This window comes from Mastigoproctus giganteus, chromosome 10 (assembly GCF_048544385.1).
Source record: "Mastigoproctus giganteus isolate SK-2022 chromosome 10, ASM4854438v1, whole genome shotgun sequence".
NCBI classification, from domain to species: domain Eukaryota; kingdom Metazoa; phylum Arthropoda; class Arachnida; order Uropygi; family Thelyphonidae; genus Mastigoproctus; species Mastigoproctus giganteus.
Genome location: NC_143584.1, coordinates 179,267,830 through 179,292,347, shown reverse-complemented (window position 1 = coordinate 179,292,347; position 24,518 = coordinate 179,267,830). Strand labels below are relative to the sequence as shown.

Below are 24,518 nucleotides of genomic sequence, written 5' to 3'. Positions count from 1 at the left end.
AGGAAGTTTGCAATAAAGGACTTCTAGTAGAAATAAAATTTTAATTTTTAACAAGAGTTTGTCACAGCTTCAAAGTAGTAAAGTACATCATTTCTATCAACAGTTAAGCCATTTAATCATGAATTTAATCACCCTATATACTGAAAATGACTTCTCACTACTAGATCTTTTCAACAGTTGAAACAAATACAAAATTATATTTGTAACCTATAAGGCAAAAATTGTTACCCTTGTGTTGAACATATACATCACAGATTCTTTATAAAGGCCACTTGCAATATATTTATTAACAGTTGGCACTATTTGCCTAAAAATATATATATATATACTACTACTTTATATACAAAAAATAATTGTTTGGAATATGTGCACTGATTATGGCACTTCACTTATATCTCAGAAAAAAACGTATTTACTGTTCAAGTACCAAAATATATTACTGAAAACCCAAGGATTTATTTTTAGTAACCAAGTTTTTTTCTCCCCTTTACAACAGATTTTAACAGTAAAGTCGCAAATATACTAAAAAAAGCAATGAAATGCACACAATATTGTAAAATCTTAGGCTACACAATTTAAAGTATTCCATCTATAAAAAAATAAGGGGGGGGGGGGAATTGAGATTCATGGAAATTAAATCTGGACCCTGTCACCACTCTTTGCAAATAATGATGTCTTTAATTACAAAGCTATATAAACATCTGATATTTTTCAACAACACTAAGAATAGACATCTCTCCAGTTATGGCCTTTGAAATTCTACTTGTATATCCATATCTTGATAATTTTCAAACCACCAAATTTGATAGTGCCCACCAGTACACTTTGTAACAAATACATCTTGCCCACCTTTACGATTCTGTGCATCAAGACACATCCCAGTAGCAATATGTTTAATTGGTCCTCCCTAAAAAATATAAATGTATAACCTGAACTAGCAAATATTTAAACATCATTTCACAGATAAACATATTTAAACATCATTTTACATATAGGACTAATTTTTAATAATAGGACTTATTTGAAAATGCTGCTAAAATTGCAATGCACAATTAAAAATTAAAATTTCTTACGATGTTATGAAATTTAGCTTTCTGGGACTCATGTCACATCCCCATTCCCAAAAAACAAGTCAAAATTTAAATTTTACCACACCTAGCTGGAAGCTAGACATTACTTCAAATATTTCCCTAAGAGTGGTTGACCTACAAGGGCAGAGGAGAAATACACTGGATGGACTTTAAAGGACCACAGGTGCCACATTCGTACAGTGTTTCATTATTCTTTGCATTTTCAAACACAAATTTCTTTGTGTTTTATATATTTCTTAGACTGTGCTGTTGTTACCCTGTATTTGCAACGTATAAAATTATTCATTTTGCAAGAAATTCAAAACTAGTTCACAGTATAGTACTTAGTAGTACAGCGATATATATTTAGTTTTAAAGAGGATTTGATTTCAAAATCATATTGTACCATTTATACTTCATGTAAAAAAAATTACTGGACATTTGCAACACCCATACCAGAAGCAGCATAGATGTTACAATTGTCACATATCATTTATTATCTGATTTCTGATAACAGTTTTAGATTATTTAGCTAGCAAAAATGCATACTTTCACCAAATTCACATTGATGAAATTAAAATTATGTATCTGATAATGTGACTGCATTAAATTATGCTATCAGATCACCAGAGTTTGCCAAGTAGAGAATACATACATAATATGAATTATCCCTGAATACTTAGCACTGCGCATAATTTTCAAAAATCCACCATGTGCTATGTCTGAAAGATGCCAGATTTATGAAGTCCTACTTACTGCAGATTAAGAAAGATTGTTTGCTTAGCTTCTAATAGGTGTCATGAAAGTGATGGCATCTTTTTTGGAATTGCTGGGGTGTACAAGCAACCCTCATCCACCCTTCAGTGCTGGTGGGAATTTGAATTAGGACAGTGGATGAATACGGGCCATATCTCTGCACTAGTGAAATTCTATAATTTGGCTCAATGTGCATTGTGTGTTTTTCTGAAAATTGTGTTTTGTTGTCAGTTTTCCTTATGCAAAATTGAGGGAAGTTGGTATGATAGGTAAAAAAAAATTACAACAGCACAAGAATTTTCAACAAATGAGACATGAGATGTAAATCATAATTAACAAAAGACAATTTACAATTAAAAAACTACACAGATGCTGGGGGAAATCTTGAACTATCCAGTATGCCAAAAATAGAACTTTCATTACATTTTTTTTAATGAATGCACCAACTAGAAGGCAAACTGTTAAGCAAACATTTTGTTGTAAGCAAATTTCGCTACGCACATTTTTTGTTTTAAGCTTTACTATTTTGATACCATTGAACCTTCATAATGGTGGGACTATGGGTGCAAAATCTAGAAGTACAACAATCTACGGTAATATACTGGAGGTGACTGCACAGCTGTGAACCAACATAAGCAGGAGTCAAGAGAGGAACAGCTGATCCTCTGTGTAATCAAGTAATACTAGGCAGTTGAAGACTCATCACCCGGTGTGATACACTCTGCTTAATAGATGCTTGCAGTGGTGAAAATAATGTTTGGTCTCAAGAGCAAAGCTCTGCAATCTGCTGCCATGCAGCATGGGTCATGTCTTTTGAAGTTGTGGTGGCAATCATGGGGAGCTCCAATATTCTTTGCATTTCGAGGATACAGCTTATATAAAATTCCACTTCCATCTAATGTTGTGGAGGCCATGACTTTCAGGTTTTGCTGATTATAAAATTTGTTTTCCTGTCTTGCTGACATAATTATTGTACTGCCATCTGTTTATAATCCATATAAGCTACACATTAGGTGGCACTAATGTGTAGCTGTGATGATTGCTTTTATATGTGCTCTTGCTAATTAGTTTATAAATATGATTTTAAAGTGTTTATTTTAAATTCTTTTGTGAAACTCAAGTACTGTGTGATAAGGTTCATCAGGTTTGATTTATAATCATGGAAAGGTAATTATGCTAAATTTATGATAAGTCTGTTTTGGCAGTTAGAGCATTCTTTGTTCTAACCGTCAATTCCAGCTGCCTTTGTTTTAGCATAGCACTAGTATTTGAAAGTTTGAAGAGCTGCTTTTTAAATTCTACAAGTTATGGATGCTGGAGATTTTAATTAAATGGAGGGGCTTGTCACATTGATTAGTTGCATCTAATTTTGAAACAAAATATCACCTTATCAGAAAAGATATAGATTTTTAAAGGCTGAGCTTTAATTAGTAAAGACCTATGCAGCCATATAACAGCACCACCACTGGAGAAAGATTTGGTGACCTACTCCAATATTTTTCACCAGAAAACTTTATGAACGAGCTCAAGAATAAACCGATAATGCTAGTAAGGGTCAGTGGAACAAAGAGAAAAGATCAGCAAAGAACACGCTGGCTCTACACCATCAAGAGCGACACTGGCATGAGCATGAAGAACTTGGAAGAAGCTGTTGAAGACCGGACAACTAGAGGCAGCTCGCCCAAAAAGTCTCCAAAAGTTTGCTGTGACCAAACTGATGAAAACAATAAACAATCTTAAAAACTAAATAAATATTTATATTCACTTAATAAGCAATTGTCACTTAATAGCAGTTGTTTTTTGTTTTAGTGGTCACAAAGTACCTTGTATTCTGTGTTAGAAGTGAAGTATTTAGTTATAGTAGTGACATCATGTAAAGGACTTTCTGACAAAGAAACTGAGAAGGTGTTAGAACTTTCTGATTCAGGGTGTAATTCACTTTTGTCACTAGTGATGATAATGTTATTTTCAATCCAAACAATGTATCTAGTAGAAATGATGAAGAAGTTGATGATAATCTGTCAATCAAAGGTAGTGTAGGAAACTGAAGACAAAGCAAGATGAAGTGTGTTTCAAGCAAGCAAGCTTGCTTACTTGAAATACCATTTATCTATCATTCAAATGTTTTCCCTTTACTGTTTCAAACTGTGGATTTTGGTCAGGTAAATCAAGTGTTCCAAAAACAAAAACTAAATATTTTCAGCTGTTATTACCAATTGTTTATTTGAAAAAATTTTGAAAGAATCATATAAATATGCTAAGTAAGCCCAGTTGCATATCATTTTCAGTTTCACTAAATGGACTAAAGATGTTTTGTGTTATTATTAACATGGGACTAAACAAAAAAAAACTCATGTAAAGGAATGAAGAATGGACAGATAGAATTCCATGTTTCAAAAATGTATTTAGTAGGAAGAGATTTCTGCAGATATTTTGGATGTCTTATCTCTGCCCATCAGCAAAGAGCACACAAAAGGAATTCAAAACGGGATATAAAGTAAAAAATATTGATTATCCAGATTTCATAAACATTTGTTTCAGGCAGAGATACTGCATTAGATGAAAGTACTGTTCTTTTCAAGAGTAAAATATCATTCAAATTTTATAACCCTCAAAAGCCAACAAAGTGGGCCTTTGTGTATTTGTTTTAACTGAACAGAACAGGTTACATATCAGCTATTGTGCCATATTTTAGAAAGCCTACTACTCATAGCTTGATAAGACCAGGCATGACTTTCTCCTGAAGCATAGTGCTTCACAGTATTGAGGCTAGTGGATTTCATTTGTTCACTGATTTTACACTACTATTTAACTACCAGAAAAACATAAATATACACCTAACAGACATTGTTATGGGAAACAGAAAAGGATTACTACCACTGAAGAAAACTGAAAAACACAGAATCATTAGTTTTTGAAAGAGTGTTAAAGAGAGTTGGAGTGTTAGCATGGAAAGACAAAAGAACTGTACAGGTAGGCCCTGCTTTACACCGGGGTATGTTCCACATCCTCAGGGTCATTAGCTGAAGTAGTGTAAATCGAGGAAGAATTATAATGTATTTAAATGAGATTGAACCATAACAGTTAATATAAATGTATTTTATATTAAATATTTGTGGTTATTTTATAATTATGAGATATAAATAATTTATAGATAAAATATAAGTAATAAAATAAAAATTTAATTTAGTACTTCATTCCAGTAGAGCCATCTTTGAAGTATGTAGTAATGCCGCTGTCTGCCCCCTTATTGAAGTTCTTTGACAGTGGCATAATGGGGCAGCATTAATGGGATAGGCCTGATGGAGGGTCGACCAGTTCTGCAGGTTCTTTAGCCCTAGAAAAGAACTGCAGCAATGGTGTCTGGTGAGTCTTTCTCTTTCTCTTCTAACATATTGTAGTAGAGCTTCAATATGTTAGTAACAGCTCTTTGGATGGAAGAGCTGCATCCCCAGTCTGGGTCATTATAGAGTTTCACAGCCTGTTTGTATTTGTGCCAAAGCTGATTGAAGTGTCTTTGTGCTGAGGGTCCTAATTGGCACAATCTCGTGCTCTTCCTCCTCCTCAGAATCCTGTTTAGCCAGTTGTGCAGCCAACTCCTTTAAAAGAGGTTCACTATAAGCCTCTCACTGACACTATAAGATGTCAGTGAGTGGCTTTGCAGCAACTCACTGACATCATCAATGTCAACCTTATCAAGGCAAACACCCTTAGCTATCCGAATGACATCTTCAGCCACTGCTGAAACTGGCTCAAACTCAAGGAAGTAAGACACTGCATCAGGCCACAATTTTCTCTAAACGCCGTTCATGCATGATTGCAACACTTCTTTCCAGGCTGCAGCAATGTTACTTATGGCCTTAATTAAGGATGTTGTAGGACCTCCAGTAGTCCCTCACTGAATTAGGTCCCTACACTGTCTCAACAATCCCTTTGAAGGTTGTACATAAATAGTATGCCTTGAAGGTCGCAATAACGCCATGATCCATTGGCTGCAATGGTGAGGTGGTGTTGGGTGGCAAATAAATGATCTTCATTCAGAACATCGTTAGGGATATCTTCAAGGTTGGCTGCATGTCCTGGAGCATTGTCAAGGACTAAAACAACATTTCTGGGCAAGTTGTTTGCTGCACAAAAGTATGAAGTGTACCATTCACTAAAAAGGGTCTGGGTCACCCACGCCTTCTTATTAGAACACCAGAAAATAGGACAGTCTTACCAATGCCCTTCTCATAACACGTGGATTCTCAGAATGGTACACCATTAGCTTTAACTTAAAAGTGCTTGATGCATTACCACTCAGAAATAACGTAAGCCAATCTTTTTCAGCTTTAAAACTAGGGGCAGACCTCTCTTCACAGGCTATGTACGTCCTACTACCAGGCATCTTCTTCCAGTACAGCGTCGTTTCATCAACATTAAAGACCAAATCTGGGGTGTAACAGCCTTCATCCTTTGAAATATGGGAGAATATTCCTTAGCACCTGCAGTGTCAGTGATAGCCACCTCACCAGTAATTTTTATATTGTAAATTCTGGTCCAGTTTTTGAACCAGAAAAACCAGCCCCTGCTAGCCAAAAATGATTCAGTCCCTCCCAATTCATCATTAATTTCATTGAACAAGCTCCTAGCCTTGTCCAAAACCACTATTTTGGTTCATATTGTCTATCCACAGCACTAATAACTTCTCCATTATCTCACTCCTTGAATAAGTTGTTCTCAAAACACCTATATTAACAATTCCCGTATGTGACTGCTTGATCTTCTCAACATTATTCATAATGGTCGTAACAATAGAAGGTACTAAGTTTAAGGTCTTGCACACCTCCAAATGCCGCTCACCACATTCCATACAATGAATAATGTTTTTTTTTTTTTTTTTTTTTTTTTGATTTGGTAGTTGTTGGCGCATCGGCTTCTGTGGCCATATTGCACCTCCCAAGGTTTTTGCAGTACTTTGATCCAAGCCCGAGGCGGGAATCGAACCCGCGACCTTCGGGTTGCCGGGCAGGTACTAATGAATAATGTACATTTTCACTTCAATCATTAGAGATGTGCAGACACAGATTCACCACTACACTTAGAAGACATAGTTGCACAATTTATTTAAAATAATAAGGCAATAATGAACACAGGAAATTATTAAAATTTAAGACACAGCTAACAACACATGCACAATGGCAGATGAGGAGAAAGCAATTAATGTTGACACTAGTGCTACCTATGTACACATTTCATGGCCTGCATTTATGCTTGCATTTTCAAATTGCTTTTTATGTGTTTTTTTTTTTTTTTTTCATTATTATTTTAAAAGGGCATTAATGTGAAACAGTGTAAAATTAAGTGTCGTAAAGTGGGGCCTACCTGTACTTAGATGCTTTCTGCTTTCTTTAATACTGAAACTGAGGTGACAACAGGAAAAATAAAAGAGGGGGAAAGCTTTCAAACTAAAAGCCAGTCACCATTTGTAAATATACAAGAAATATGGGTGCTTTAGACAGATGTTTTTTTTTTTTTTTTTTTTTTTTTTTTAGGAGCGTTAGCAACTAAGGCCATATTGCTCCGGGGATATGCGGTGGTCATTCCCTGACCTTTCCGCATTCTCCGTATTTGGTGGGCACGGGCTCGAACCCCGGTCTAATCAAGAAGCGTGTGCTACGCACTGCTGCTCCTGCCCACCTGGCTACGGAGGCGCCTTTAGACAGAGCTGACCATTACAGTGCAAGTTATTTGTTCACTCAAAAAAAAATCAAGGAAATAGTGAAGAAAGTTTTTCTTGCTTTTAGAATTCTCAATTGTGAACAGCTTCAATTGTGAACTTTTGAGATGGAGCAATTCTTCAATTCTCAATTGTGAACTTCTGAGATGGATCTGCCAACTTGAAGGTGGCAGATCCATCTCAAAAGAATCATTGTCACAAGTAGTTTCTAAAAAAGTTTCTTGTTTAACTAGTAGGAGTTCTCGTTCTCTGAAATAAGCACACCTTTCTAGAAAAAGGCTATCAAGTTTACATGTAGGAAACAATTGAATGGCCGCCCTCAATTTGTGATGAAAATGAAAATCCAAATAAGAAGAGAGACTGTGGTATTTTTAGTGACAGAAGTGTTTAAAGGTAGGAGAAAAGAAACAGTTTAGTATTGTAAGACACAATCCAGAAAACCAGGATCACATCCTAGTGAATGTTTCAAGAAATACCATACACTAAAATCATCACATTTAAAATGTCAAAACAGTTTTTAAAATGTTTTATTCATGTAAATCCAAAAATTGTTTTTAATTTTCATAAATGACATCGATGAAGGGATAGAGGACATGTCTAAATTTGCAGATGTTAAAATTGGTAGAGTAGTTAATGAACACTGTCAAGCTGAGCTTCTTTAGAGAGACCTAGATAGACTTCAGGAATGGTCAGAAAAATGGCAGCTATGCTTTAATCCAACAAAGTGTAAGGTATTACACCTGGGAAACAGTAATCCCAGAATAACTTATTCACTTGGTGGAATTCAACTAAACCCAGTACTGGAGGAAAGGGACTTGGGTATTGCGATACAGTCAGACATGAAATTCTCTGAGCATTGTAAACAGGTTGCAAAGAAGGCCCATGGTGTCCTATCGAACTTTTGCAAGTAGAGATAGGGAAGTGATAATCCCATTATATAAGGCTTTGGTTAGACCACACTTGGAATAGTGTGTTCAAGTATGGAGACCGCACCTAAAGAAAGACATCGAGCTTCTTGAAAGGGTACAAAGACGAGTAAACTCGCCTGGTGAGATCGGCAAAAGGGTGTCCTTATGAAGAAAGACTTCGAATATATGGGTTGCAGAGTTTGGAAACTAGACACCTTAGAGGAGATTTGATTGAGGTGTTTAAAGCTCTGAGAGGCATCAGTAAAATGAATGAGGACAAAATTTTCAAGATTATAAATGATTCTAGAACTAGGGGACATAAATTCAAGTTATGGGGGAAATGTTTAGATTGGACTGCAGGAAGTTTTATTTTAGCCAGAGAGTTATAAATTACTGGAATAAGTTGCCTACGTGGGTGGTAGAGGCTGACAGTTTGGGGAAATTCAAAGGTAATCTGGATAGTACCTTTGGGTCAGGGAAGTGCATAGGACGATAGGTTTAATTTCCTTTTCTTTTATTAATTATTATTTATTTATTTATTTATTATTATTATTATTTTTTTATCATTGTTTTATTCGGTTTTTTTTTTTTTTTTTTTTGGCTGGTGCAGCTTAAGCCATAGGCTTTCTTGCACCATGCGGCCATTACTAATACTAAATAAATAATTTTTGAACAGCGCTTTTCCAGTAGTCATTTTGATTTTTGAGCTGGATGCGTGGAAAGGACAGCATAAAAAATGCTGCACTGAAAAGGGTTAGAATGGCTTCAATAAGCCAGACACTAGATAATCCACCAAACTAAACCTATTGGTAATGCTGTAGGAGGTGGATCAGCTAGCATATAATCTCCCTGCTTGTATTTTGCTATCTGTGACCGGAAGGAGTCTGAGTAGTGTGTACATGTGGGGTAGGGGCAAAGCCAAGGAGTGGAGTATACTGTTTCTGTGGGTATGCCATATCAAAAATTTTTATCAATTAAGACGATGCCCCTCCCAACCAACTTTTACTTCAGTACACCAAGACCATTCAAATGTTTGAATGATAGATAAATTGTGGCTTTCCTAATAATAAGATGAATATAGGTTCCCCATTAATATTAATACTGAAGCCCTAAGTAAAAATGTGGGAGGCTTCAAGCCAGAATGGTTCTAGCTTGAAGAACCATTCTTCAAGAATGATCTTGATATTATGAGAATCAAACTGTTCATGCTACTCACACCAATAATGCTCAAAGAATGGGTGAAATGTCCCAATGTGCAGTCCTTGTCATTCATCGTTCCACAAACAGGTCACTTTTCCTGGAAAAAATGAATATCATACATTACACTGACACTCTAGACAATTTTTCTCTTCCTACATTGGGAAGAGAGCCCTTTTGTTATCAGCATGACAATCCACCTATGTCATACTGCACAGCCTGTAGCATTGTAATGTTGGCTGTATTGTGTGGAAGTCTTAGCTTATTAATGATAAACTAACCAATTTTCCAAACAAATTTACTTTATAATAACCTGTGTTTTTAATTAGTGTCATTCTTTATAATAAATTGTATTAACTATTTTTTTTTATTTATTATTTTTTTAATTTTAAGGAGAAATAGCATATATGCATAATGTGCCTATTTTCTTTGCCATGTTCATCTGCATGTAATAACTCAACTCCTAATGGATGGATTTTTAAAAAAATTTATATCTGGTTCTTTTAGAAAAATGTGCCGCAAAGCTATCCCAAATTTCATATTAAAACTGGATCAGTAGAAATCCAGCAATTATTATTATTTATTTTTTTTTTTTCATACATATCACATAACACTATCCATATACCATATATTGTAGTTGAAGCACTAGATATAATTTTTGCATGCACTGACTGGATGGATGAATGGAAACATAGCAAATGGGCAGAAATGAAATGCTTTTGGTTCATATATAAAAGTCAAAAGTCATTGCTTTTTTTTCATATATATATATATATATATATAGAATATCATTAGAAAAAGTAAATCAATCCAATAATAAGAATACCATCAAGGACTTAAGAAAACGCAAAAAAAAAAAAAAAATTATTATTATTATTATCGCTTTTTACCGACAATCTAGATGACTTCAACTGGGGCCAACCACCCAGAATGAAGGCAAAAAACGACAAGAAGTTCTCTGTTTCTGTGATGATCAATATATGCTAAGTAATTTAAATCTAAACCAAATATAAACCAGTATAGGCCGAACATAAATTGAATATAAATAAATCGAATGAAGATAATTAATTAAGAAAAATTTTGAAATATTAGAATCAAAGGTAAGAAATATAAGTAAAATATAAATGTAAGCATATATTAATCATCGTTGACCCGACAGAGAACGTAATTTAAGGATTAAAACAAGATTAAATATATAATACATACTACATTTGACCGTATCTAGGACATAATGTAATAGTCGTCAAAATAATATGTGGTGCCCCCTATGTGATGGATACGGTAAAAATAAATAATTAAATTAAATTAACGCAAAGAGAAACATGCAGATAGTAAGAAGAAAAACTAAAGGAGTAGGAAAAATAGAACCTGAACTCCACAAAGGCGAAAAATAGTGGTATAGATAAGAAATAGTTTCTCCTACGTCCTCGGATTGCCCTAATAATTTCGGAGAAATAAAAATAAAGAGTGTAGGACAGCTTAAAGGCATTACAAGATATAAGTTGTGGCTCGGGTATGCCCTTTTATCACTAATATAACTATTAAAATATATATATATATATATATATATATCATTAATTATTATTTTTTGCTAATATGCCCAAAAAGTATGCTGCATACATTAGCTAACTTGTTGATGTGAAAATATCTTTTCCGGTACCTACTAAATTTCAAACTGAAATAAAACCAGTTGGACATGAAAATTTGAAATGGAAATTATGCAAATTTTGTCACTTCCTAAATGATCTTACAGGAAGTGACAAATTTGTACCAAATTTTTCGTTACATGAAAATGTGAAACGGAAATTACGCAAATTATGCCACTTCCTCAATGACGTTGATGCAGTCACTAATGCTGATTCAGTAGAGTAAGTACTTACTCTACCAAATTTGTCACAAAAATGTGAAACGGAAATGATGCAAATTACATCACTTCCTAAATAATGCTATTGCAGTCACTAACATTGATTCGGTAAAGTAAGTAGCGGGCATGAGCCCACTACTTTACCAAATCACATTTTCATGACAAATTCAGTAAGATGTTTTCACATAAAACATCTTTCGTGCAGACAGAGTACACACGTGCTCTTTTTTTTGTTTAATGTAAGCCTTAGGATGTGACATAACAGAAAGTTTCATGAAGGTGAGCAATATACTATAATTGCCATAACAGCAATAAAGCTTCACTCTATTAGAACATGGAATAATCTTTTTCTTTACAACAGGCGGTCTGTACACTTTACTACCAGTAAAGCTGTATAGATTAAGTTTCAATAATTTAGCAAGGAATAAATCCCAGTGTTGCCATATTTATGAAATTATACTACATTTTAAATACTAAATTAAATGCCAAAAGATAGAATCATACTGTTTCATTTCTGATATAATACTCATTTGCATTTCTAATTTCAGAAAAAAAATAATATTTTTTTAGGTTTGATATTAACACAAAAATCAAAATACCTTTTCATGACTCCATGCCTGATCATCTTTCTTTCCATGGCACTTTGACATCAGTACTTTCTTGTATTTTTCATTGCTGTCAGGAGATACCTCTGCACAGTTCTCCTCTTTTCGGAGTTCACCAGTGGGCGTGAGTGACAACATCTTAAAAATCAATTAAAAACCTTGTCTATATAAAAATTAAAATCCTTCTCTGCATATTTCAGCAATAATAGTAAAAGCCTTCAACTATAATTTTTAGATTTAACAAAAGCATGTGTAAATATTATTTTAACTGGTGATATCATGCACTAATGTGTTTAAATTAATGTGGCACTAAGATTCTTGCATAACTTGCTTTCCCTGTAGCATGACACTAAAAATTTGTTTTTCTGTGTCAAAAAATAACATAAGAATGAAATATTACTTCTTTATGACAATTTATTTAAGGACTACAGATGATCCATTTCAGTATTTGCAACTTCCTCCAATATGGCAGATTTTTGATATTGTATGTATTATTAATCTAGAAAAGCCAGTATACAGGCAGTTTGGTTATGTGCTTAATGAAAAAGAGCACCACCATGAACTGGAGAACTTAACTGTTCTCCAGTTCATGGTGGTGCTCTTTTTCAGGTTTGATAAGGGGAAATCTGATTAATTATCCATTTATGGACAAATTCAATGGAAAAGTTCGGTGAAACACAACAGTTGCTCTTAACATCATAAAGGCTTTCGATCGTGTCTGCATTAAAGGTCTTCTAAACAAGATTCTTATGGTTTGCCAACTGTTTTTTGTATTTGGTTATCCAGTTTTTTTTTTCTGACTGCTCACTGAGGGTGATGGTAGACGGCTCTCTGCCTTCTAACTTCTCCACTGGTTTCCCCCAAGGTTCAGTTCTTTCCTCTTGTATATTAATGACCTTTTTCTGTTGATTGGAAATCCTATCCATAGTTTTGATGATAGTACATTGCATTCCACTTTCCAGTTTGAGAAACCTTGCCCTGCTCAGTCAGCTTCAACGTCTTGAATATCCACTACCAATTCCTTAAATGCCAATCTCCGGGTAATTCTCCAGTGGAACAAAGACAACTTAGTTGAAAAAGGATTCTTCTGCTCCTATGCTTATCTTTGGTTACACTCTGATTTCTATGCAAGATGATCTCTTTTGGGAATTACCCTGACTTCTAATCTCTCTTGGCACAAGCACAATTACAAATATTGCTTCCTCTGCATCTAAAAAACTTTGTTTTCTCTTTCGCTCTCAGCGTTACTTTTCTTCCAAACAGCTGTTCATGCTGTACAAATCACAAATCTGCTCTACCATGAATACTATTCCCACATCAGGGCAATGCTCCCAAAACCTCTCTCAGGCTTCTAGATTCCATTCAGAAGAGTGCAGTTAGGTTAATTAATGACTCATCTCTAACAGAGTCTCTCCACTCTCTGTCACATAGTCGTACTGTTTCTACTGAATGCCTTTTCTACAGATATTTCCATGGGTATTGTTCTTCTGAATTGGCTTCTATAATTCTTGCTCTCTCTCTTTCAAAACACTCTGAACACGTGCCGCCACCAGCCAACATCTATTTACTGTCCAACTTCAAACTCACAGAACCAACTTTTCATCTTCCTCTTTTATTCATTCCACTGCCGTTTTCTGGAACAACCTTTCCCCATAAGTATTTCCTGAAAATTAGTCTACAGAAGTTCAAGTCTATGTCAACAAATATCTTCTTTTGTCTTCTCAACCTCCAACCATGCAAGGTACTAAGTACTATAGGTTCTAATACCTCTCGTGTTTGGGGTTTTCATAAAAAAAAAATAAATAAATAAAATAATATGCGTATTTTGTTTCATTTGATTAACTTAGCAATCATGATCATGTAGAAACAGTTGTCCCATTCCAAACTTTAGAATAAAATACAAATATAGAGAACACCTTTTTGAGAGCCAAATAAGATGGTTTTTAAAGACTTGAGAACATGCATATTTCTTGAAAGATATCCATTGGGTATTAAAATCATTAGATATTCAGTTACTATTCGTGAGTTCTTTCATTTCCTGTTAAATACAAACTATTATTTTCAAGCTTAAATTGCTTCAGCTGATGTTTCTCCAAGAAATGCAGTTCATGGTATTAAGTTCCCCATTTTCTGCTCATGGATCAAGGTCTGGCTACCACCCATACTGTATAGAATAGGTTGGTTGTTCTAGGTTTAGGCCCATCAGCAACTTAGGCAATATTACGCTATATATATATATATGAGGTATGGTAATAAAGTTCCGGACTGGTGCTGTTGCGGTCATGTTTGATGAGTGAAAATAAAGGGATGTGGTATGTTAGTTCTAACTTCTTCCAGCATATATTGCCCAGTAAGGTGACAGTTTGCAAGTAACAACCAGTTTCATTAATAGCATTAACGTTCTGTGTCATGATTTTGCAATGGAGCAACGAACAAATATCAAATTTTGGGAAAATCTGCAATAGAAACCCGATATTAAAAACTGTTTATTGTGCTGAAACATTAAGTCGTACTAATGGGTATGAACGGTATAAGACAGAAGTGAGGATGTTTGCGATGACTCAAGAAGTGGGCATCCCTTAACCTCTCGAAATGAGGACAGAGTTGCAAACGAAGGAAATTATTGCAAGAGATCAATGTTTGACCCTCAGAATGATGGCTGATGAGTTGGACATGAATAAGGAGACAATTCATCAAATTCTGCATGAAGATTTAGGGAAAAGGAATGGCTTTGCAGCAAATACACAAATTAGTTCAGTGACTATCCTTCCCTGTAAATTTCTTAGGCAATTTTTCTCAAACATAACCTATTTGTAGGTTAGGATTGAGAAAATGGTTAGGTGTGTGAGGATGTACAGTAAACCCCCACTATTTGCGATCGTCGATTTAATATAAAATGAAACCTAAAAAATGTGAATTTTAAAGCGCCGTGAATATTTTCCGCCATAAAAAACATGGGCATGGCTAAAATTATCTTTCCCGGTCAAAACAGCGCTCAGTGGGTGGGGGGAGAGGGGTGACAAAATCGCGAGCGTGGATGTTTCTCGCTAATCCTTGTTCAGTATGTGTTATGCACTTGTCATGGAAGGTTTCGTCATTTGATTTTAATTTATATGCTTATAAATTGAATAAATTTATCAATTTATAAATTGATATGCTTACAAAAATGATAAATCTGCCGTTCTGCAGTGTAAAACAGACTTTTTCGAGTGTCGGAAGAAAGTGACTTTATTGTGGACAAGTTCTTTCTAACCCCTACAAAAATATGGCTACGAATAACAAGAGAAATGTGAAAATATCAAAGAAGGTGATGACATTAGCGAATAAAATTGAGTTATTAGATAAAATTTCTAATGGTGAAAGTGTCTCCTCAGTGGCAAAACATTATAAAATCAATGAGTCAACGGTACGATCAATCAAAAAATCCGCCATAGTGTCCGTGAAAACGTGCTAATTGCTCCAAAAATTTGCTCTGTAACTCGTGATGTTAAATTAGAAAAAATGGAAAAGGCTTTAAATCTGTGGATAGAAGACCGAACTCAAAATAAAATTCCGTTAAGTTCACTCATCATTCGTGAAAACGCAAAACTCCTTTATCAACACTTTAGCGAAACTGGTGATAGCACTGGCGAGATAAGTTTTTTTGCTAGCAAAGGCACTGGTTTGAAAGATTTGTTTGAAATTTCTAATAAATATTACATTTAATATTAAATTGTTTCTTATTTTCATTTCGATGCCATATGCTTGCATTTCACTATGTACATAGTCATATTATGAAGGTACATATAATACATACATAGACAAAATTTTAGACTAGTTTTTCTTATATATTTCATACTTTGGAACGGAACCCCTTTATTATTATGGGAGCCATAACTCAGTATTCGTGACATTTCTCAGGAACGTAACCCCCGCAAATAGTGGGGGTTTACTGTATTTGGCTATTTTATTATTATTATTAAGCTTGATTTCACCCCCTGTACAGCTAGTGGGCTAGAAGGGTGTACATAGAATTATAAGTGAAAAAGACAGACATACATACATACTGTACATTACAAGGACAATAGATAATGTTTGACAACCTGAAGTTGGGATAACATGTGTATACATATTTAAACATATATACTGGGAATTAATTAAGTTTACAATATAAATTCAGTTTACAGTCTATTAAAAGACAGCCATAAAGTCTTGAACTTCAGAGAATTTTGTGCGTCTGTCAATGGCATGTGATGGACTGGTAAATGGAGTGACTTGATCGTGTTTGTCGAGATTCACTGGAGGTCGGTGCTTCTATGCAATTCTTCCTGTATTTTTTTATCATCCAATAGTTCATTGGGGTTAATTTGCAGATTGTTGAAATGTTCCATATTGTTTGCTGGGAACATATCTCTAAGGCGGACAAGGTTAGTGAGAGTCAACCTATATTGTTGTTTATGTCGCTCTCTTGGATGGGTGCTTGAGGCTAAGATTATTTCTTGCACGTTGGGAGAATCAATCCTATTAGTTAACAGTTTGGCAAGAGTGATGAGGTTCTTTTCCAGAATTTTGATTTTCCACGGTGTCATGTTCATGTTTGCACGTAGAATAGACCTAGAGATGGTGAACGGGTTCCCATGGGTCCTGTTCAACCACCTCAGAACCCAATATTCAATTGTCTGGTATTTTTTTACAATACTTGATGGGGCTGAGGACAATAACTCAGATGCATATAAAGTGATGGGCATGAGACACCTTTCAATATATTTGCATATTAGGGACGTATTTTGGCAGCAAACAAGCTCCTGCCTGATCGCCCAGAAAGCTGCATATGTTTTCCTTTCTGTATATATGAAATCCTGGAAAGTAAGGTTTTCGTCCCAGGTGAGACCAAGATCTGTGTGAGATGAAACTTTTGTGACCTTATTGCCATTTATTAGAGCTTGGATATCATTTTAGGTTAAGAAAACATTCCAAACATTCCAAAATTCAACTGCCAGATTTAGAATAAAGCTGATTTTTCTTTCCTGTGAATTAAATTGACAAATTTCCTTAACCAATTCTAAAACTGAACAAAGAAATATTTGGATAATCGTTATAGCCAACCATAAGCATATTCCTGAATATGCCATGGAGGGGCCTGGAAGAATTTGCAGCCAAATGTAAGTATTCCCAAGCAGTTTCGGGAGATAGGAGTTAGGGATATAAGAACTCACAATATGAATTTATAACTTCAGTGAATGAAATTAGTTGACAGGCAAATTAACATGTCAAATATCTTTTATCATGACATGTCATAATAAAAGATATCTGCTCTGAAAAACCTAACCAGCTATCTGTGTTGGATTTTCTATTAATAATGAAAACTACCTGTTTTATCAACATGCAACTTGTAAGCTGTGAATGAATTCTGCAAATTTCCTTGGCCTATGCTAAAAATGACAAAGCATACATTTTAATAGATTCAGATTAATGGAAAAAAACAAAAAAAAACTACATGTTTCACCAATTAATAAAATTTGTTGAAACAATGTGCTGGTTTTTTCTATCTCATGCTTAGTGTAGATGAAAAAAAAAAAAAAAACAATGTCCATGCTTAGCTGCTAATAATAGCATCAGTTGGATTTTATATGTATTAAGAGACACCCTGCGCAATTTTCAAAATACAATCTTGACTTTATCTCAAATGTCACTGTTATCAAACTTTTAAAATATCTACCATTTACTATTAAAAACACAGACATGGTTACCTTGTAAAGTTCCTCATAAAGGGAATAATTGCAAAAATGATATGCAAGTAAATAATTATTAGAATAAACACTTTGCTATATAATGAAAATCCATTAAATTTTCTGGATGGATTTAAATTTGTCTGAATGGTAACTCAAAAATCACTACACCACACCACACTATGAATTCCATCTACTGGCGATATCTTGGTTTATAATGAAATAAAGTTTATGGTCTGAGAAAATCACATAGGGTCAGAGGTCATAAGACAGAAACCATAAGAACTGGTATAGAGTGATTAGTGTGCACATAGAATTGCATATATGTGGCATGTCTAACTCTCTACTTTCAAACTGATCACTCAGGTAAGGTCATACTGTGTTGCTAGTATGTAGGCAAAAATCTTTAAAAAGTCTGAAGAAATTCAAGTGGTTGCTCTTGACATTTCTAAGTCTTTTGATTGTGTTTGGCATAAAGGGGTTCTAAGCAAGCTTCCATCTTGCCGTCTACCTTCTGATTTTTGCAACTGGGTAGGAGGAGTTTATAAGATTCCTCCTCCCAATTGTAAAAAAATTCTTCTCTTCTCTCTGACTGCTCACTGCATTTGATAACAGACACTCTCAATCCAGTGTTTTCAAACTTTTTTGATACTGCCACACCACATGTATGCCAAAAATAATTAAACACACCACCCAGAATTTTGTAATTGTTTAACACCCTACACTTTTTGTTCCTTAAGTTGAAGGTAAATGCAACATATGCAACTTCCCCTGTTTCAGGCCAAAAACATATCAGGCCAGTTGCATATGTAAACAAAAGATGTGTGATATTAAGCACAAGCTCAACCAAGGCCATCTGAAATTGACTATGTCAGTTATTTGTTTTGAAAGAGAAAGAACATGTCCAAGGCTAACCAGCAGCCAAGTATGAAGTATGTGAAGAAGTCAATGTCATAAATTTTAATGCATTTCTTGTATTTCAGTCAATCAATAATTGTATTCATAAAATTGGCAAAAAATTAGTTCTATCTAGTTCTACTTCATAAAATTAGCAAAAGTTTTAAATTTATGAAATGTTCTTGCTTAAATAAATGTGTTTTATTTCACTGTCTTTATGCCCATAGGTATCATACATGTTTCATACCAAAAATGGTTGAAGGAAAAATCAATTTGCACATAACATGGCCTGGGAACCATCCAGATCTCAATCCAGTTGAAAACCATTTGGAAAAAAATGGGTATTTCAGAAATGCAAAAGAAACCAAAAACACTTAAGAGAGCTGCAAGAGACATTAAACCCTATTTGGTGCCATGGGATTTCCCAAAACCTTATCCAGTCGATGCCATAATGATGTGCAGCAGTTATCAAAGCAAGGGATGGACCAACAAAATATTAGTGCATTTTGTTGATATAACTTTTGTTATATCAACAAGTTGATAGAATTTTTGTTATTATATGAACTATAAGTAACATGATGTTATTTTGGAGAAAATTACTTATTTCGTTATATTTTTACCCATAAGGCATAAAAGTAAATTTTTCTGCAATTAACAGTTTCATATGTGTATTATTATTATTTATGTCCTTTCAGCTATTTATAAAAGATTAGCTGCCAGTATAAGGACAAACAACCTAAAAAATGAGGTAATGCAATTTTTTGAGCACTACTGTAAATCCATTTTCACAAATTCATACAGCTTCTACTATAAATGTATTAAATACAGTGGATTCCGGTTATTTGGGCCACCGGTTAATCGGGGCAGCCGTTTATTTGGGACAAATCTTAAAAAACAAAAACCAATCGAGAAAATAGCCAGGGTTTACTTCGCTTAATTGGGACAAAATGCCGTTTAATCGGGGCAGGAGACCACAGCACTGGAGATTACCCTACGATTGTCTCCGACCGTACCACGTAGTTCGGTCGGATTTCTGGAGGTCACAACCATAAAACAATAAAAACAATTAGCAGTCACCTTTTATTGGGCTTTTCTGTTAGTGCAATAAACGGACAGTAAACTCGATCTTATTGAATTTGCGGTAATACCAACAGCTGGAATTCTGTGGGTTATTATGGTAAAATGTGTTTACACTTCCATGGTATCTTCAATCATATAAAAAAAATTATTTTCAGAATCTTCTCTTCATTCCTATTTTTAAAGCTTCCTAATTTGTTACTCCGTTCTCACTTGCACGTGTTGTGTTACTTGCAATTTGTGTGTGCTGTGTTCTTTGTTATTGATTGCTTATCTTTTTACTGTTTTAAATTTCAGCCCCCACCAACAAATGTCAGTAAACAGAAATGTCAACTAGTTTAGTTAGTATGTACATATTACAGTATGTATTAATTATTCTGATCATCACGTATCATTTAATTTTTTAATTGGTAAGGTAATAAAGGGTAAATTTGTGCTTAATATATCTTTACTTTTATAGCCTGTGGATAATATTCCTCCTATTTTCACTAATTAGAATCGCTGTTTAATAGAATTAAAATTCAATTCACAAACGTGATCATAATGACCGGCGCTTACTGCACATCGTATAGTGAACGGTACTGTACTATTTTGAGTTCGTCGTAACGTGTTTTGATTGTACAGTGAACTAATTGTAAAGGGGGGGGGGGGTAAATTGTATTTTTAACTACTTACGTGAAACTTCGGATAATTGGGGCAGCCGCTTAATCGGGCCAAAATGCACTAGTCCCAATGTGTCCCAAATAACCGGAATCGACTCTATTTTAAGCAGTAACATTTCATTGGATCATAACAACATACAAATTACCTTGATGATACAACATGTAAACTTACATGAACACTTTTTTATTTTTTGTTTTATACCACAAGTATAAAACACTGGATGCAAAAAATAATTTTAATATCACATACTAGGATTTCAGGAAGGCTTTTGATACTGTTGCACATAAAAGACTGCTGTACAAACTGGAGCAATGTGGCATTAAGGACAAGTTACTGCTTTGGATAAAGGGATGGTTAAGTGGAAGAAGACAGACTGGTTATCAATGGGCACTGCTCTTTGCAGACTAATATTATCAGCGGAGTTCCTCGGTTTAGTGCTGAGCACATTGTTGTTTTCAATATTTATTAATGATATTAATAAAGGTATATCAGGCTTAATGTCGAAGTTTGCATATGATACAAAGGTTGGTAGAGCAGTTAATAATAGTAATGATGGTATGCTAATGCAACAAGATTTAGAAAAATTAGGTCAATGAGCCAAGAAATGGCAGATGAAGTTTAACATTGACAAATGTAACAAATGTAAGGTACTGCATGTGGATAGCAGTAATCTCAGAGTAACTTATCAACTGTGTGGAACTATACTCAAGGCAGTACAAAATGAAAAAGACCTTGGGGTAACTGTGCAGTCAGATATGAAATTCTCTGAACGGTGCAAGCGTGCTGCCAGGACAGCTCATGAGTGCTGTCAATAATATACAGAAACCTCACTAGTAGGGATAAGGAGGTGATTATCATTATCCCTTTGTATATGGTTAGGTCATAACTCGAGTACCCTTACAGGTCTGGAGGTCTCACTTTACGAAGGATGTAGATCTGCTGGAATGAGTGCAGAGAAGGGCAACCAGATTGGTGAAGGGAACAACGCCCCTTACCTAAAAAAACTTTGGCTTCGGTTCTGCAAATTGCGGCATCTGGAGACTAGGCACCTAGAATCTGACTGAGGTGTTTAAAGCCTTGAATGGATTGAGTAAGTTGAATGTAGATGACATTCTTCCTTTTGCTACATACAAGGGGGCTAAAATTCAAATTGAGGAAGGATGGTTGCAGGATAGATGTGCAGAAGTTTGCCTTAGCCAGCAAGTGGTTGATTATTAGAATAGTATTAGTATTAGTAATGGCCGCACGGTGCAAGAAAGCCTATGGCTTATGCTGCACCAGCCAAAAAAAAAAAAAAAATCCGAACAAAACAATGATAAAAACAAAAAATAAATAAAATAAAATAATAATAATTAATAAAAAAAAGGAAATTAAACCTATCATCCTATGCGCTTCCCTTACCTGAAAGTACTATCCAGATTTTGATTTGATTTGATTTTATTGGCGCAAAAACAACTAAGGTTATACTGCGCCAAGAAACGATTAAAATAACAATAAAGATAAATTCTGGTAACCTTTAAAAAGGTTACCTCGTCAAATTGTTATTTATATATGTGGATATATATTAATAGCTTTTAAAAATTTAAAAACTGCCGACACGTGGTCGTTGTCTGATAAAATCCGACTGAGTTTATAAGGCTCAGTCGGATGAGTAAAAGCGGTAAAATGTATATTGCGAACATGGATAAAATGAACGTAATCTATTAAAATATGCTTTAGAGTTAAAACGGTGTCACAAGACTCGCACATAGGAGGGTCATCCGCCCTCAGCAGAAAAGAATGTGTCAGATGACTGTGACCTATGCGGAGTCGAGCAAGAACAACTTCCTCGCTCCGATTCCTGCGCAGACTAGACTGCCAAGTTTGTATTGCAGGCTTTATTTGATATAATTTATTTGTTCTCTGTCTGTGCCATAGTTCTTGCCATTGGGAATATATCTTTTTGCGTATTATTTGCCTGTAGTCTGTATAGGGGACTGACAGGCAACGATTATGAGTGGGTGTTGCTGATTTGGCTGCAGCGTCAGCCAAATCATTTCCCTTTATCCCAATGTGGCTAGGAATCCAGCAGAAGCGGATATCAAACTTGCATTCATGAAGAGAATGTCTCTTCTGCTGAACCCGACAAAGAACTGGATGAGAATTATGTCTCGTAGATAATAAAGCCTGTAATACACTCAAAGAATCGGAATATATTATTGACCTTTGGAATTGACATGTTCGAATGTGATCCAAGGCTAGCTCTATAGCATACAGCTCTGCAGTGTATATGCTGGATTCGGGAGGAATCTGCTGAGATATTATAGTGTCCGGAAAGACAGCAGCAGATCCTACGCACGATTCAGACTTCGAGCCGTCTGTGTAAACGGGCAGGAAGTCTGAGTACTCAGCTTGGTGTGCAGAGTAGAGCTGCTGGTAGACAGATGATGAGGTCTCAGACTTTACCCATTTCTTAAGGGAAAAGTCGCACGGTGGGGGATGAGCATGCCAGGGTGGAGGAGTTTCTTTTGGTGTTTGTGCCACCTTGTCTACCATGACGTTAAATTCTCTGATTAGCTCTTGGACACGAATACCAAAAGGTCGGTTGGCAGTCTGACGGGTATTGTACAAGTTTTCCCAACGTGGCTCAAAAACGGATGCCCACGTAGGATGGTCTGGCAGGGATTTCAACTTTAAAGCATAGTTTAAAGATAACTGCTTACGTCAAAGGGATAACGATGGTTCGTTTGCTTCGACGTATAAGCTCTGGACAGGAGATGTTCGAAAAGCTCCAGTAGCGATACGGATAGCCTGATGGTGGACAGGGTCCAGCCATCGGAGGACACTATCTCTAGCTGAAGAGTATACCTGGGATCCGTAGTCTAATTTGGGTCGTACAAGTGCACGGTAAAGCCGTAGTAGGGTGCATCGATCTGCGCCCCAACGCGTTGAGGAGAGAGAGCGGAGGATATTGAGTCCCCTCGTGCATTTTGTACGAAGTTGACGAATATGTTCGAGAAAGGTCAACTTTTTATCAAACACAAGTCCCAAGAATTTTGTGTCTGACACTACTGGAATAACATTTTGTCCGAGCCTTAATTCAGGTTCAGGATGAAGATTACGCTTGCGACAAAAGTGCACGCAAACGGTCTTCTCCGGCGAGAACCTGAAGCCATTAGCAAGTGCCCAGGAATTAAGGCGATCAATGGCTTTCTGCAGTTGTCTTTCAATAACCCTCATGTTGCACGACTGACAAAATATGCTAAAGTCATCAACATAGAGGGCACAGTTTACAGTTGGAGGAAGTTGTTCTGTGATGGAATTGACTTTGATGGCAAAAAGCGTGACACTTAATACTGATCCTTGTGGTACTCCCTCCTCTTGGCTGAAGGGACGAGAGAGTAAGGATCCCACACGTACTTGGAAAGTTCAATTGGCTAAAAAGTTTTTAATAAAAATGGGGAGTTGCCCCCTAAGGCCAAGGCTATGCAGATCTTTTAAAATGCCAAATCTCCAAGTTGTGTCATACGCTTTCTCCATGTCAAAGAACACCGACACCAAGTGTTCGCGTTTTAGGAAAGCATCCCGGATGGATGCTTCCAATCTAATAAGATGGTCCAAAGTGGACCGGTTCCTTCGGAAGCCGCACTGGATGTTGGAGAGAAGGTCATTTGATTCTAGATACCATATTAAACGAGAATTAACCATTCTCTCCAGGATTTTGCACAGACAGCTAGTCAGAGCAATAGGACGATAGTTGGTGGTGACTTTTAGATCCTTTCCTGGCTTAGGGAAGGCAAGAACGATTGCCTTTCGCCAGGAGTCCGGAAACTGGCCTTCAGTAAAGATTCTGTTATACAGAAGGAGCAGACAATCCATAGATTTTGGTGAAAGATTTTTAATCATTTCATAATGGATGCCATCTGGTCCAACGGCACTTGCTTTGGAAAGAGCGAGGGCTCTTTCCAGTTCTTGAATAGTGAAATCCCCGTTGTAGGGATAAATACTCTTAGATTTAAAGTTAAGTGCCTGTTTTTCGATTTTATATTTCAGGACCAGGAACTCTGGGGAGTAC

General features: G+C 35.6%; 1 protein-coding gene across 1 annotated transcript in view; it reads right to left on the bottom strand.

Annotated features, from left to right (window-relative positions):
- Positions 1-742: 742 nt before the first annotated feature.
- Positions 743-24,518, bottom strand: part of LOC150079584 (polypeptide N-acetylgalactosaminyltransferase 1-like) — a 98,978-nt gene continuing 75,202 nt past the window's right edge. The window contains exons 9-10 of the mRNA XM_090383127.1: positions 12,114-12,257; positions 743-907 (exon numbers count right to left, since the gene is read on the bottom strand). Coding sequence (XP_090239253.1) covers positions 743-907; positions 12,114-12,257 — 309 coding nt within the window. The remainder of the gene's footprint in view (positions 908-12,113; positions 12,258-24,518) is intronic.